Source organism: Falco punctatus (assembly GCF_963210335.1).
Source record: "Falco punctatus genome assembly, chromosome: 3".
Classification (NCBI taxonomy): Eukaryota; Metazoa; Chordata; class Aves; order Falconiformes; family Falconidae; genus Falco; species Falco punctatus.
Genome location: NC_137582.1, coordinates 20,172,807 through 20,187,136, shown reverse-complemented (window position 1 = coordinate 20,187,136; position 14,330 = coordinate 20,172,807). Strand labels below are relative to the sequence as shown.

Here is a 14,330-nt window from a genome sequence, read left to right as displayed (position 1 = left end):
AGAGGCTGGGGTTAAACCATGACAAGAGTTATTCAAGTCGGCTGTTGAACTGTCCTTGAATACCTGCACAGAAAGTGGGGCACCTCCCTATCTTTAATCTTCCATGAATAAATAAGAGCCCATAACTTTGCAAAGGCTTCCCCATATTTGTTGTACTACAAAAGGACTGGCAGCAGCACATGTCAGACCAGGGCTGATGGGAGGGACGGCTCTGAAGTCTGGCCCTTAAGCCAAGTTGAGCAAACATGTTCCCACTCACCAACCGGTGAAGGAGATTCATGTCAGGAGGAGAGGAAGCACATACACCCAACTGCAGCAGAGTTGGTAATGCATGGAACAGAAATCCCTTCCACACCCAGGCAAAGGTGGGAAAGGGGAATTCACAGCATTTCCCAGGTAAAGAAATGTGTACAAGATTGGTCAAAACATACAACATTAATACCAGTATGCTGCCAAATGTTACACTCCTGGGCCATTTGCAAATTGTCCTGCCAACAAAGTAAAACATGCAGTAGCCTTTAGCAGGATCTCGCCCAACTAAGTATTGCCTTCTTGCCTAGACAGAAAATTTTGGTACAAGAAGCCTTTTAAATAATTGGACAGATGCAAAGAGCCCTGTTGCTTGCTTATGGCTCAAGTTAGACAAAAAGAAATAGTTACAAAAAAGACAGTTATAGACATGCCTCCCCCACCAATCAATAAAGTACTTGCAAAATGTGTTTTGGACAAAAAGGCAGATGACAGCTTTCTGCAGAGCCTGGCCCCCTCAAATGTAACTATCCTGCCAATGCTCTGGCTGACTAGACAAGAAAATGAAAGTAAGTTCTTTCTGTAATTGCTAGAGTCCCAAAATCAACAAAATCCCAATGAACAGGAGAGCAAAATAGTTCTATCCCAAAGATTTATATAGAATGTGAAATTTAGATAAAATCAGGAATATTCAGTTAAGATGCGTAGCGATGATGCCTAATGTCTAAAGGCATACCTTGCAGACTAAGGACAGCTTCCCTACATGCTGTCACTTATCTAGGAATGTCAGGGCCCTTTTTAAAGTTTATCTCAGCATCTCAAGCTGGGCCCTTTTTGAGTGTTGAATTCTCTTTAGAAGGTTAATAGTGAAAATAAAGCTTCATACAAGGTGCCCTAAACAGCTTTCAATACTTTTATAATTAAAATACTTCTGAAGAGAGAGGCATCTTTGGAGCCAAACTCAGATCCAAGCTGGGTTACCTTCCGAAGAAGCCCCTATGTCCCCATTAACCACAGTTTGGCAGTTTTATACCTGTCTCCTTCTGACCTTGGGGAGGCCAATGGATTATTTCTAAGCATCATGAAAGATGACTAAAAAAAAAGCAGCATATTGTCTGCAGTATAAGCTTAAGCTCACTACGTAAAATCAAGACATGGAAAACTACTGCTTAACAGAAGCCAAAGGCAGCTGGGGCCTAATTTAGTACTTAAATTTACTTGGGATGAAAACAGAGTCTCAGTGTCATGAAAAATGAGCAGTAAACTTAGTTCCCCCTTGGGAACATGGGCCCTGATGTTAATTTCTGTGAGATGCTGTAGCAATACAAGGAGTGGTTTTGCGGCTGTTTTCTGTCAAATACTTTTGTTTTGAAAACAAGGTGTTTTAAAGCTTATATAATAAGTTGTATACTAAATAAGTTGTATACTAAATCAGAAGACTGGATTTCAGGAAATCCAACAACAGGCTGAAGCACCTTGAAACACTTCCAAGCTACCTTTTCACCCCTTCTCCTTTTCCTAATGGTCTTAAAATTAATTTCTCATAATTCCTGGTGTAGAAACATTCAGCTACTCATCTGCCAGCTCCCACTGATGTTCATGACAATCTGGCTGTTTCCTTGAAAGATGCTGAGTATTAGAAAAAAATCAAAAAAACATCAACAACAACAACCACCACCAAACACCACAGAAGAAACACCAAAACCCTCACATTTTAACAAAGCCATATACAATAGGCCAGTTTCCAGAAGCAAGAAAGCATTTCAGAAATTATCAACATTAAATTACATTCTCTTCTAGGTAGTTTTAGCCATAATAGGGAATTGGGAATCCCAGACACTTTTCCTGCCTTCCTGGGCAGTAAAATAGTAATTCCCAATTCTGTGCAAACCAAGTACCACTCTGCTGTTTGAGTACTCCAGGTTGAGACCAAAGACCTAAAAAGACCCGGATGAATATGTAATATGACAGACAAGATTTCAGTGATATGCAACCCAGCTTTCCCTTTCTCCCCCCTTAAAATTACTGTCTTGTCTTTTTCTACCTAGCTATTTCTGGCAGTCTATGTCAATGTGATATTTAGACAAAATTACAAAAAAAGAATTAGAAATGGACTGTATCTAGCCCATGTATAGATAGAGGTCATTTTTTCTCCCATAATAATCAACAATTCCCTTATCAACTGTGCAATTCATCCACATGCAGAGAGAGTATCATTTACTTCATACTTCCGCAAAAGATCTACCACCTCCTTACCCAACCACTATAGCCACTTTATCACGTTTGCCAAACTTACAGGTTTCCCTCACACTAAGTGTGTGGGGATTGAATTCTAGCCCTTCCTCTATGCTTTTGTTCACAACTTTCCAATGACATTTCCAGTTTATTACATTATTTGTGTGTTTTTCCTTTTTGACACTTCTTCAGGTCAGCTGGCTTATTTAAGCGTCCTTTCTTGTCATATGCAACACCCTCCCCGTCCCGAGGATTTAATCCAGCATACAGTCATTGACTGTTGTGTAACTTTCTTGAAATCTCAGCTGATATTTTTCATAACCTATTTACAATCCAGAAAAACTTTTATTCTCTGGAGCAGCACAGGTGTTTCCAATAGGTGAGTGCGGGTATTACCAATGTTCCCCACTCAACACAGCAGATGATGAAATATTTATAGATGTACATTGTACTTTAAAAATATCAGTTTAAAAACAGACAGTTGTACAGTCTCCAACAGTTAGTTCCCCACTAACTCCTACCTAATTGTGATTAAGACACACAATTAAATTTGCAATGTATAATTAAAATCACAGCTGCTCAACACATCGTCACACAGCAGCTGAGCCACAATATTGCCTTTGAGCTCAGCCTGACTGCAGCAGGCACTGGTGGTTAGCTATGTGGCTCTGGCTGCAGCCAAGATGGGGGAAGATGTTACCCACTGCCACCCTTTCACTGCTCTTAGTTCCGATCCTGCTTCTTTGCTCACATCTAGGAGGACAACAGCTAAGCACATTCTTCACTCTCCTATCCACACAACCCATGCTAAAAAGCTAAGCCAGGTCATAGCTGGGCAAGAGAGTAGCTACACTCACTCTTATGCTGATAAATTTTACAAAAGCACAAATACCTCATATTCTGGCTCAGCTACAGCCAGACACATCTGACTGTCACACACGTGCCTGCAGCTCTAAACTGTCTTTTCTCACATTTGTTGCAGACTAAAACCACATGCAGACAAATAACAGACACACTTGCTAAGCCTAAAAACATCTGAGTAACTTCCTTTAGCCCCTTGGGATCTTTCTGTCTTAAGAGATTTGGGGGATGACACTGATCACTTTAGCAAGCAGCAATAACAGACTATGGTATTCCCAAACCCCTTCTGATTTCCCCACCTTCATCACCTCACTCTTTTGTGGGGTTAACTGTTCAGGGAGCTCTTAAACTATAGTTCTTTAAGCATTCGGGGCAATGAAAAGTGCATGCACCTTGGCTGCTTGCACATCAAACCTATTAATTAAATTTAAACCCACTTTTGTTGGCAAAGCAAGCCACCACAGCATGCACTAATAGGGGAAAGTACAGCAGAAGCAAGGAGACCTTAGCTGTAGTAACACAGAATACTTTGAAAGAGGCCATTTCCTTGCCCAGAATAAGGATTCAGAGCTAGAGAAACCAAGTCAGTCAAACACGAAGAGAGAGAACCCAATTCAGCCAACACTGCTTTGGTCAAGGCAGAATTTCACAAACTTCCACAGCGTCTGCAGCAGGTCAAGTAACAGTGATCCTTTGTGGACTTAAATAATAATTATGAAGTTCTGCTATGCTACACTGACAGAACACTAATACTAAAACTGCCACAAGAACATTGCTAGGATGAAAACCCGAGAAACCCATAATAAAAAGAAACATTATGCCATGGTGATGAACATACAGTGTTAAACTGCTGCCTAAAGCGAGGGGTTTTGCTAGCCACATCTAATTTATACTTATCAATGCAAGCACCGTTCCATAATCAATGGCTTTATTATTCTGAAAAGCAAAAGTGAACTCAAAATGTTACATTAAATTGACAGACGCAGAGCCAGCCAGGGGGAAGATTAGGTACAAATTGTTCACAGATGTATTTTTTTAATTATTATTATTGGCTATGTTCCACAGCACAGGGGGACGGGAGGAGAGGGAGGAGGGAAGGAGGAAGAGGGAATCTGAAACTTACTGGTTGACCTCCCCACCATCTGTGATTGAATTTCTCTCGCCCTCGAAGACTGAAGCTGGCATCAAACACTGGGTCATACATCGAATTGCCAACGATTCCATGTGATTCAGGATAGAGTCCCTTTATGCAGAAGTAGATTAATTAGTACAACCCTAATGCACAGAAATCCAGTTCTTCATAGCTATCTGCAAATACCACTAAATTATTTTAAAATGGGTATCTTTGTAACTGTACACCAGAAAAGGTTTTAACTTTTAAGATAAGCACATTTAATACTGCGTGTAGTAACTAAAGCAGTAGGAGATGATTAAATTGTGCTAAAAGGCAGAAAAATTCCTGTTACTTGATACTTTGAAGTATTTTCGCACTGGTTACAAGTTAGCTTGAGACCATCTAAAGTAAGCAAAAATTTATGAAAAGGAGATTGATCTGAACTTTCAGTTCCTTTTCAGGAATTCCCTTTCTGGAAACAGTAATTCATTCTCTGGTTGCAAGAGTAACACTTAGCATTTCCATTTTATAATGTTTCATCTTCACCAGAGACTGTGAGATAAGTTATTCCCAAGGAAAAAAAAACCAAGGCAAGTCACCCAAAGCCATGGCTTTATATCACAGTCTGTCCAGCCATAAAGGCAATGTGAGAAGTTTCTGCTCTTCTCCCTTTCTTTTGGCCCTCTCCCATCCCCAGCTATTTGTTTCTCCATCCCCTCCTTTCTCTTCCCATTTAACATTTGTGCAGAAGCTGCAGGAAGAAATGAAGGGGAAAAAATGCAGCTGCAAGTAGGGAGTCCCTTAGCCCAGCTTTGGGAGCACTGTCACACAGGAGAGCTTGCATGCCAGGGTGGGGACAGCCTGGCTGCCCGCCATGCCACTGGAGTGTAGAAGTGATGGTTCATTTTACTGCAGGGCCAATGCAGCACCCAGACACGTGCAGCCGCCAGGAATTGTAAGTTAGCCGCTAAGTTAGTCCCACCAACTGCAGCTACTCCAATGAAGAAACAGCTGCTGGTTGTATTCTGGATAGGATTTCAGGGGTGGTTTTTTTCCCACCTGGAAAAACTTTGACCTGTAATTACGCAGCAGTACAAATAACTGTAAAAGCAGGCATAAGAAAGCACAGGAAAACTGTGACAGTGCATAATGGTGAGATCTACTTTATCTCAAATTCAGAATGCTGAAGAAAATGCCATAACTGAAGTCAGAAAAGGTTGGACAGTGAAGCAGTTTTATATAAAAAAAAAATAACAACCTTGCTTTCCACAAGCCACATTTCTACTGCAGTGCAACACTATCAAAATCCTTCACAGGGACTTACAGTAGCAAGGGTGTACAAGTTGGGGAAGGTTTTTGTAGGGTAGACTGGTCTCATGTAAGGGGAATGTGTTCCACAAGATCCTGAAAAATCAATTGTGAATGCAAACATTAGGAAGTGAAGCTCTCAGACATGGAAAACAAAAACAGAGGAAATTACTTGCTGTGACTCAAAATGCTGCAGAAACTGGTTAAATTTTAACCAATTTAAATGAACATTCTGCTGCTTAACATTGGCAGGTCTTTACCACGGGACGGTAGTAAATCAAGTCACGCACTCTTTGTACTTCATAATAAACAAATGAAATAATGCAGCCAGAGGACTACAGAACCAGCTACATTTCCATAGACTGTTTTCCTTTTTAAGCCAGCCTCCTTCCAGAGTCCAGAGTCATTGGAAGTATCTTGCTAAGTAAAACAACTTATGAAAATGCAGGCTAATTTTAAGTGGCAAATATACTAAAGCTGCAGTTGCACAATGGGCTTCAGCCACAGCCCCCAAGATCATAGAATCAATCATCAAGTCATTTAGATTGGAAAATACTTTTAAAATCGAGTCCAACTGTAGATGGCTACACAAATACAAGGGCCAGCACACACACTAGGTAGGGGCGGGGGGGGAAATCCAACTCCTTTCAAGGATATGGTCACACACAAACTGCCATGCTATACTGAGAAGCTCAAATATGCATTGCATCCAGTACTCCACAAAGCCAGGTGGATATCCACTCCCCCAGAGGTGAGTGCAGATCTGCTCATGGCTGGGGCACGTCCCCAGCTAGTTATCACACTTTCACTGCAGCTCCTGCACCCACTTACACAGACCTTCAACATTTCTGAATCAAGTCGAAAATTTTGCAGGCATGTCCCAGCTAGCCTGTAAGAATGCATGATATATATCGTGTACTGAAAATGCATTTATTTGCTGACAAAACCATATGAAGGTCAGTAATTCTAAGCAGCACTCCTTAAAGTGGCAGCTCTCTCCACACTCTGATTGCTATGTGCGGCTTTAGCCAGGGTGCTTTCAAGTCACCAGCTGATAAACCAAAGGGGACTTCTTCCATTCTGCTTTCATGGAAAAAAAAGACAATGTTTGTTGGACTTTTCAGTAAGAGGAGCCCTGTGTCTGGAACAGCCCTTCTACCCACAGCTCCACAATGAGTTCTGTTGCTCAGTGAACAATGAAAACAACTGGGCTGCAAGCAATCTTCTTTCATTATTGTAAAGAAACAGATGTACTCACTCAGTTTTTCAATGTTGGGCATAACCTTGTTCCCTTTCTTCATATACGATGCACGGAAACCATCAACAGAGAAGATGATCAAAGGAGGACGAACAAAGCTGAAAGCAAAAGCAGCAGGAGTGTAAGGCAGCATTTCAAAATGATTGTTTTTTCCACTTGCTCACTGAGACTCCAGAGAATCTAAAGTAGTTACTGCATATGCTATATGTTTAATTTTATTTTTTTTGCTTACCTAACAGATCAGCACAAACTGATAATCTTCACAGTTAGTAATATCCACTGTTCACTCACAGTCAGTGAAAGGGCTGAGCTCCAACATAAAAGACACCTTCCCTGAGCAGCTAAAAGCATATAGTCCCAAAAGGCAAGTGCTTATAGAAGGAGATGGAGAAGGAAAAAAACAATAGCATGCATAAGTACCTACCGTAGCATACAATCTGTAGTTAAAAACCACGTCTCATGACAGCTGGTCTTTTCACAAAGTCCATAAGCTCTGTGAGGCAGAGCTCATTCTCACGTACTAAAGATGACAGTACTTTATGTTATTTTACTACATTTTTAATTACTACTGTTACTGGGACTTGATCCTGTGCAGGCAGAGATGTCCCAGGTGGACACACCTGGACTTCTAATGTTCGTTGCCTGCTGAGAGGGTAAGCAGCCATCACTGTCACCAGGAGCAGCAGGGGCTCCTATCACCTTGGAACTACCCTCCTAATAGCACAGACAGACCTGCAACGCAGGGCAGCACCTTAGCAGACTGCTTAACTTTAAGGATAATAGTGAGCCAACTGGTTTCAGAAGTGCTTAATCTCTTAGTCTTACTCATTGCTCAAACCCCTCATTAAGCCTGTATCCCACTGCAACTTAGAAATCCTTTCATTTAGGAACATAACACTAGAAGTACAAAATTCTATTTAAAAAACAGCTTGAACCATGTTCACATATGGTTTAATCTGAATTTTACTGAAACCAAAAAACCCAAAACCTTTCCACTGACTTCAAGGGAGTTTGGTCACCTTCCCTATATCATAAGTAAAGCAGACAAACCCATCAGCAGGTGATAAAAAACCAAGAGTTCAAGCACACAGACCACACACCATTACTCATCCAGCAGCCCAAAGGCAAATGTGTTACAATATTATCAGCCTAGCTATACAAATGGTGAAGCACAGGAAAGCATCCAACCCACAGCCATTCAGCTTGTGTGACAGAGCCAGGGCTTGGAACGTGGTGTTCAGAGGTCCAGGGCAGTGTCAGGGACCATCAACCTTGCTGCATTTGGCTTTGCAGTTGCCTGCAAAACACTTACCCTGCTGGACATTCAGGAGCCTTGATCTCTTCACAGTCATCATCCACCCAGTGTGTTTCTCCTACCAGAAAAGTCACAATGGATTTTCAAAAAACAAAAAGAAAAAATATGTGGACACAGCTACAGGTTTCACAGAAAATGACAAAAAAAATCAAAGTCTAACTCCAGCTAATGGACTGTTTTGTCACACTTCCCATGAATCATGAGCAGGTTTTCTCAAAGCTGAACAAATGATCTGTTATAGTCTGTTCAACATGAATATCCAAACTAGCACTCCTAGAAGCAGCTCCTAAAACTGGAGGCAAGAGTGTCATTTAGAGAGCAGGAGACAGTGGTAATGCTTTAGGCACAGTGTCATCTATTTTAATTTTTTTATTTTTGATGTGTCAAAAACAGGTAGTGCTGCTTCTGGCTGTGAATTCCCACCCTCCTCCCCACCAGCTCTGGTGTCTCCATGAGCCGATTCAGCTGGCTAAAGACATAAAACAAAATCCATTGTGGGGGAAGAAAAACAACTGAATAACATCCAGCTGATTTACAGAGTTGAGCAGCTCATGGATCAGGTGAGACTCAGAAACAGCTAATACTCTTTCAGAACTCGATTAGTTAAAATTACTTTATTTAATCAACTATTTTCTTAATGTTTTCACTGCTGAATGCTGACTATGGAGTGGCTCATGACTTGCACTTTCACAGGTCAATTGAAAAACAAATTATTAGCTAAGCTAACGAGGCTCACTTCTTGAACCTGGCACTATTAAAGGAACTGTAGTTCAATTAAAAGAACAAAACAAAAAGCACCATAGAAAATATTTGCAGGAAACGTGTCCTGCAGCAATTCCAACTGACCACAACAGAAGGTGGAGGGACAATTTCCAAGAAGGTAGGGGGGCTCGGAACAAAACAAAAAAACCAACACACTATACTCAGATAGGCAAAGGCATGAATAAAGAGGAAACACTGTTCTCACATAAGGCTTGCTCTTGTTAGAGTGCAAGGGTCATTGAGATCATTTGTTATTAGCCAATTAAACAAAGATTATATACATTAAAGCTGGAGACATGTAAATTCCTCTGTCTTGACCCTTGTAAGAGGGGGCTCACAAAAAAGGCAGGAACTGAAAACTATACCAGTATTTAAGTGGTCTCAGCCTTGGGTTTCTTTGGGAAGGGGAAGAATGTAACCTATGGGGACTTGCTGGAATATACAGATTTTATTTGGATTCCCAACAGCAAAACTTAAGTAAAGAAGAAAAGTTCATTTTCAGTGTATGGGTCTGGACGGTTATCATTTTTTGAACATATGCAGTTGGTCAAAATGATGTGGAAGAAAAGAAAATCTAAAACTGTAACCCTTCCACCAGTAAAGTTAATAAATGAAAAAACTAAGAACTAACTGAGGTACAGAAGTGAGAACCTGTAGAGCTCATTACCAAGGATCAGAAGACTTGTTCCATATGTGAGACACATTGGAACATGTCCTGCTTTGCATAAAAAATTGGGGTAGAGGATGAAAATTAAGCCTTCGCAACCCTCTAGCCACCAAGCAGTGCAGGCTGTACTGCAGCCATGGTGTTCAGAAGATGGCATGGCCACCTGAAGCCCATGCCACCCAGCTGTGAATTACAGCCCTTGTATTCTCATAACTCCTGTCCCACAAAGAACAAAGCCTACAGGTGTTAGGCCAAGTAGTCTGAGTAGTATTCCAGGTGGGGGTGGGGAGAGGTCTTTGAGACAGAGATAACATATCTAGGAATGTTCCTTTCCTTCTGAGACCATCAGATATCCCTGCTGTCCCTGTGATGCAGACAAATACATCTAAACACTTCTGTGTTTTACTTTAAACTCTTCTTCATCCACTTACGCCTCTTTCTATTGCCATCTCTACAGGCAAAGACACAGTCGTACCATCAACAAATTAAAAGTATTCACCTCTGCTAGTGCCAAAAAAATTACAAATGCAATTCCCCCTTCTTCCCCCCTCCTCCAAAAAATCAGAAGAAAACAAGGAAAGGGTTTCTTCTTTAGAAGAATACTCTACCCACAGGGCTGCCTTCTATCAGGTTTAGAAAGATAAGAGGTAGAAAGACCAAAGACGTACCTTTGCAAACGACTTGGTAATTAGTGCAACAATCTCCTCTACTTAAGCAGTCTTCAGAGCAGTGACAAGCATTGTCATCATTCCTGGTTTCTCCACAGCGATCTTTGGTACATTCCCAGCCCCGAGCTAAAATATTCACCAGGTAGGCAAGAATGAGAGATTGTAATCAAAACAGAAAGTACTCATTGAAGTCATAATGACAACACTCTAGTCGTTAAAAGTTTGATGTAAAGTTTATGGCCCCATTTTCACGATTTCAAGACCTCTGAAGTAGGCATGTCAACCAGAAACAAAAAGGACCTTTGTGTCCTGCAAGTGCAGGAGGGTGCTTCCAGCCACCCACAAGTGCTTCTGCTACCCTCAGGTGTTACACTCCAGGCTGTGTACAGTCTGAATGCCAGAAAAAGTGTAGAAAGGAGAAGACAAGAAAGGATCTTGACAGATAAATGGTGGAGCCTGAAGCTGGTGTTTCTTGGGTGATCCATTCTTTTTCTCCGAACTACTCGGAGTTCAAGCCATACAAAATAAAAGAAAGTTGAAAAGAGACTATGTGGATGCAAGTCACTGCTTTACTCCCATCAGTTCCTCACCTACAGGGTAAGATTCAACACCAACTGCAAAGTTACAGAACAAGAGCTGTTCTTCAAGGAATTATTCAAGGAAAAGCATGGCACAGCTCCTGTAAAGCACTCCAGCTCTTCTTATCTTGCGAATTAAGTTAGGATCTAAGGGCCTGTCTAAATTAGGTGCTCTTTTAAGGGCAGTGCATTGCTTCACCTTGAAATAGGGCCTAAGGGTGTAAGCATATAGCTTTCCACATCCTGGTCCAACCAACAAGAAACTTGAAAGATTAATTTAGACAACATGTGCCCAGTAAAAACCACACCACACCAGAGCAATGCCTATTACTCCCTTTTCTTCTTCACCTGGGGCTTTTTTCTGTAAATATCTACTATTTACAGATTGTACATGTGATAATTGCCTTAATAAATGTCTGTGGGAGTATATGTCAATTCACACAACAGTCCCAAGGGCTATGCAGTTATCCATACACATATGTGGACATGGTGCACTGCAGACAGGAGGAATTGAAAGTCTACCCTTCGGCAGCAAATACCTTCTATTGTGCTGAAAGTCTTCAAAAAGAACTTTTCATTCTGCAGTCATTTATATGGGAGCAAAACAGTATCAGCGTAAAATTCAGAAGCTTTTGGCTCGGAACCAAAGGTAGTCTTTCATACTGGATTAGCTCGCCATGTTCTGGTACTAAGCGATTAAAATGATATTATAAACAGAACTGAGGAAGTCAGGACTCTCAAGTATGGCACATCCATGGGCAATGATATTTTTAATCATTAGTCTTCTCTTCTGGCTGCTTAGTAAGTGTAATTCTTTCATAAAGCAGGAAAATATTTAATGGCAAAAGTAGAAGGCACCTGTGTCAACTCTGATCACTGTGCAAACACTCACAGAGATGGGTACAACTAATAATTTAAAAGCACTATGTTAAGTAGTAAGACATAACTCATGGCCCTCTTTGAAGTTTTCCTTGCCTATGACTCATGAAAACAACAAAAAGAAAATGAACCTAGTGCTGTATTTCCATCCCCCAGGGTCCAACGAATTGAAGTCAAACAGTGTGTTATATGCATCCTGACGTCTGGAAATCAGGCTGGGGCAAGGGGAACAAGCCCAGTTTGTCACCTGCAGCTCACCCTAGAAGACCTGTGCTGCTTCAACTCTACTTCTGAGGTGCTTTCACAAGGAACCACAATGCACAGCCCACAAGTGAGCATGAATTGCTTCAATATTAAGTCATCACTTGGGAGAAAATAGGATGGCTAACATGGAATGACCAACCTCCAGCCTTTATCATCGCTCTTTTCATTGTAACCTGGAGGTCAGACTGGTGCCTGAACGCTAATTATTGCTTTTAATTGCGTGTCAGAAGAACTACTTTGAAATGCAAAGTGCCCTGCTTTTTCTGCCCTGGAAACCATGGGCAAAGCCCAGCAGTGAGAAGCGATAGGCATGCATCCCTCCTGCTCCTTGCAAGGAAACATGGGCTGCATTTTGAGCTGAGCTGAGCCTGCCTGACAAGGCAACCTGAGGTGAGGAGGAGATGCAGGTTATGGCAGGGAGCGCTGGTTTGTCAGGCAGGTCCTGACTGCTGGCAGGAACCAGGTGTCAGCAGCATCTGGCAGTGCAGGACAGGAGACCCATCGTACCTGTCTTTAAGCACAGCTCATCAAAGTCGAAGCAGCAGCTGTTGTAGCTCTTGCACAGGTTGTCACAGCGGCAGCCAGGAGGCTCTGCTTCTTGAAGTTCAAAGCATCTGTTTTTGCAGGAGCCAGAGGTACTGATCCAGGGGGAATCTGACAGGACTGTGTGGAACAAGAAACAGGACATCATCTGTCAGTCCAGCAGCAGTGGATGAGCAAACCCTCGGCTGCCTGCTCTGGGGAAGGGAAGGGAGCAGGGAGAGAAGAGTTGCTTGAAGAAAAAAAAAAACAAAACAAAACAAAACAACAATACCCCAAAACAAATAAAAAAAACAGAACAAAAAAAACCCACCACCCAAAAACAAAACAAAAAAGAGAAACAAATCCCAGAACGGTTGCTCTTTTGGGGGAGAATAAAATAAAAGGGGAAAGAAAAAAAAAAAAAAAAAAAAAAAGGAAGCAGCTTGCTGTGATAACATCCTGCAAAGAAACAGCCCTGGCTTTACCTCTGTAACAATCAAGAGATCGTTAGCAGAAAAGTATTGAAGTCTCCAAGGCCCCATTCCAGGAGCTGCAGCTATTCCTCAGAAGCAGGCCTTTGTTTTCAGAAACCAAGTGACATTTTCATGGCTGGCTGGGCAGTTTGCATAGGAAAGGACTGCAATTAATCTACATGCAGTCAGCAGGACTTGGTTTGCTATACTGGAAGGCACCAAATCAATGTCAAGCGTGAAAGAAAATTCTAAGATGCTCTATAAATTAACAAAGTAGTAAAGCAAGGCTTTTTAGTGGACTTCTGCAGAGCATTAAATTAAAGAACTTAAAATACAGAAGTATGTAAGAAATCAATGCATTTTAGTTATATACATCAATGGAGGAGTGCCAGTCTGAAAACCATGAATAATGTATTAGACTTCAATAATCTCTGTATTAGTAAGGGCCCTTACTGTCAAAGCTGATATGTACATCTCTGCTTTTTTCCTCAAAACTTAGTATTTTATATGCTTTACATATTTGATATATTTTACATTTTTTACCTATAAAAGAATCCTACATAGCAGCTTATATGAAGTAAGAAAATTGTGTGCTACTTGCTAAGGTTAATCATATTTTATGAAGTAAAATAACAAAAGTGTGTTATTCTTCAACAACAGAGGTGTTCCAAGGAAAACTTCACAATGCCTTTTGTTCCTTGAGAGACCTATTAAAATTAAGTCTGAAATTGTCTTGGGGTTTTGTTTTCTTTTAGACCATGGTTTGGTTTTGGCAAACCTTACCATGATTAGCAATGCAATTTTAAGAGGACTGATGCAACGGCACTTTTGGGAAACAGTTGCTCTGATCTTTTCTTATATATTTTTCCCCTACTTTTTTACATAGCTGAAAATTTAGTCTCCACAAACTGAGGGGAAATCTCTTCCCAAACAAGATGACGTTATCCCAGGAGAATGAATGGAAAAAAAGATGAAGGGGAAGTTTGGAGGTGACATTGTAGTAGGCAATATCCCACCAGCTCCCATCCCCAGCACTACTGCTCTGCCACTTCCCTTGGAGTGGCACTGACACTGGCTGGACATCAGCATAAACCACTTCAGGGAGCAAACCTGACAGCAAACCAACCCTACAGCAAGATAATGGGCAAGAAACCCAAATCTACCACAGCTGCACTCA

The 14,330-nt window shown here is 41.3% G+C and overlaps 1 protein-coding gene across 6 annotated transcripts in view; it reads right to left on the bottom strand.

Moving 5' to 3' along the window:
- Positions 1–14,330, bottom strand: part of ENPP2 (ectonucleotide pyrophosphatase/phosphodiesterase 2) — a 60,774-nt gene that overhangs the window by 40,955 nt on the left and 5,489 nt on the right. For all 6 annotated transcript variants that reach the window (XM_080378357.1, XM_080378352.1, XM_080378353.1 and 3 more), the window contains exons 3-8: positions 12,666–12,821; positions 10,438–10,563; positions 8,338–8,398; positions 7,026–7,123; positions 5,784–5,863; positions 4,469–4,588 (exon numbers count right to left, since the gene is read on the bottom strand). In XM_080378357.1, coding sequence (XP_080234483.1) covers positions 4,469–4,588; positions 5,784–5,863; positions 7,026–7,123; positions 8,338–8,398; positions 10,438–10,563; positions 12,666–12,821 — 641 coding nt within the window. The remainder of the gene's footprint in view (positions 1–4,468; positions 4,589–5,783; positions 5,864–7,025; positions 7,124–8,337; positions 8,399–10,437; positions 10,564–12,665; positions 12,822–14,330) is intronic.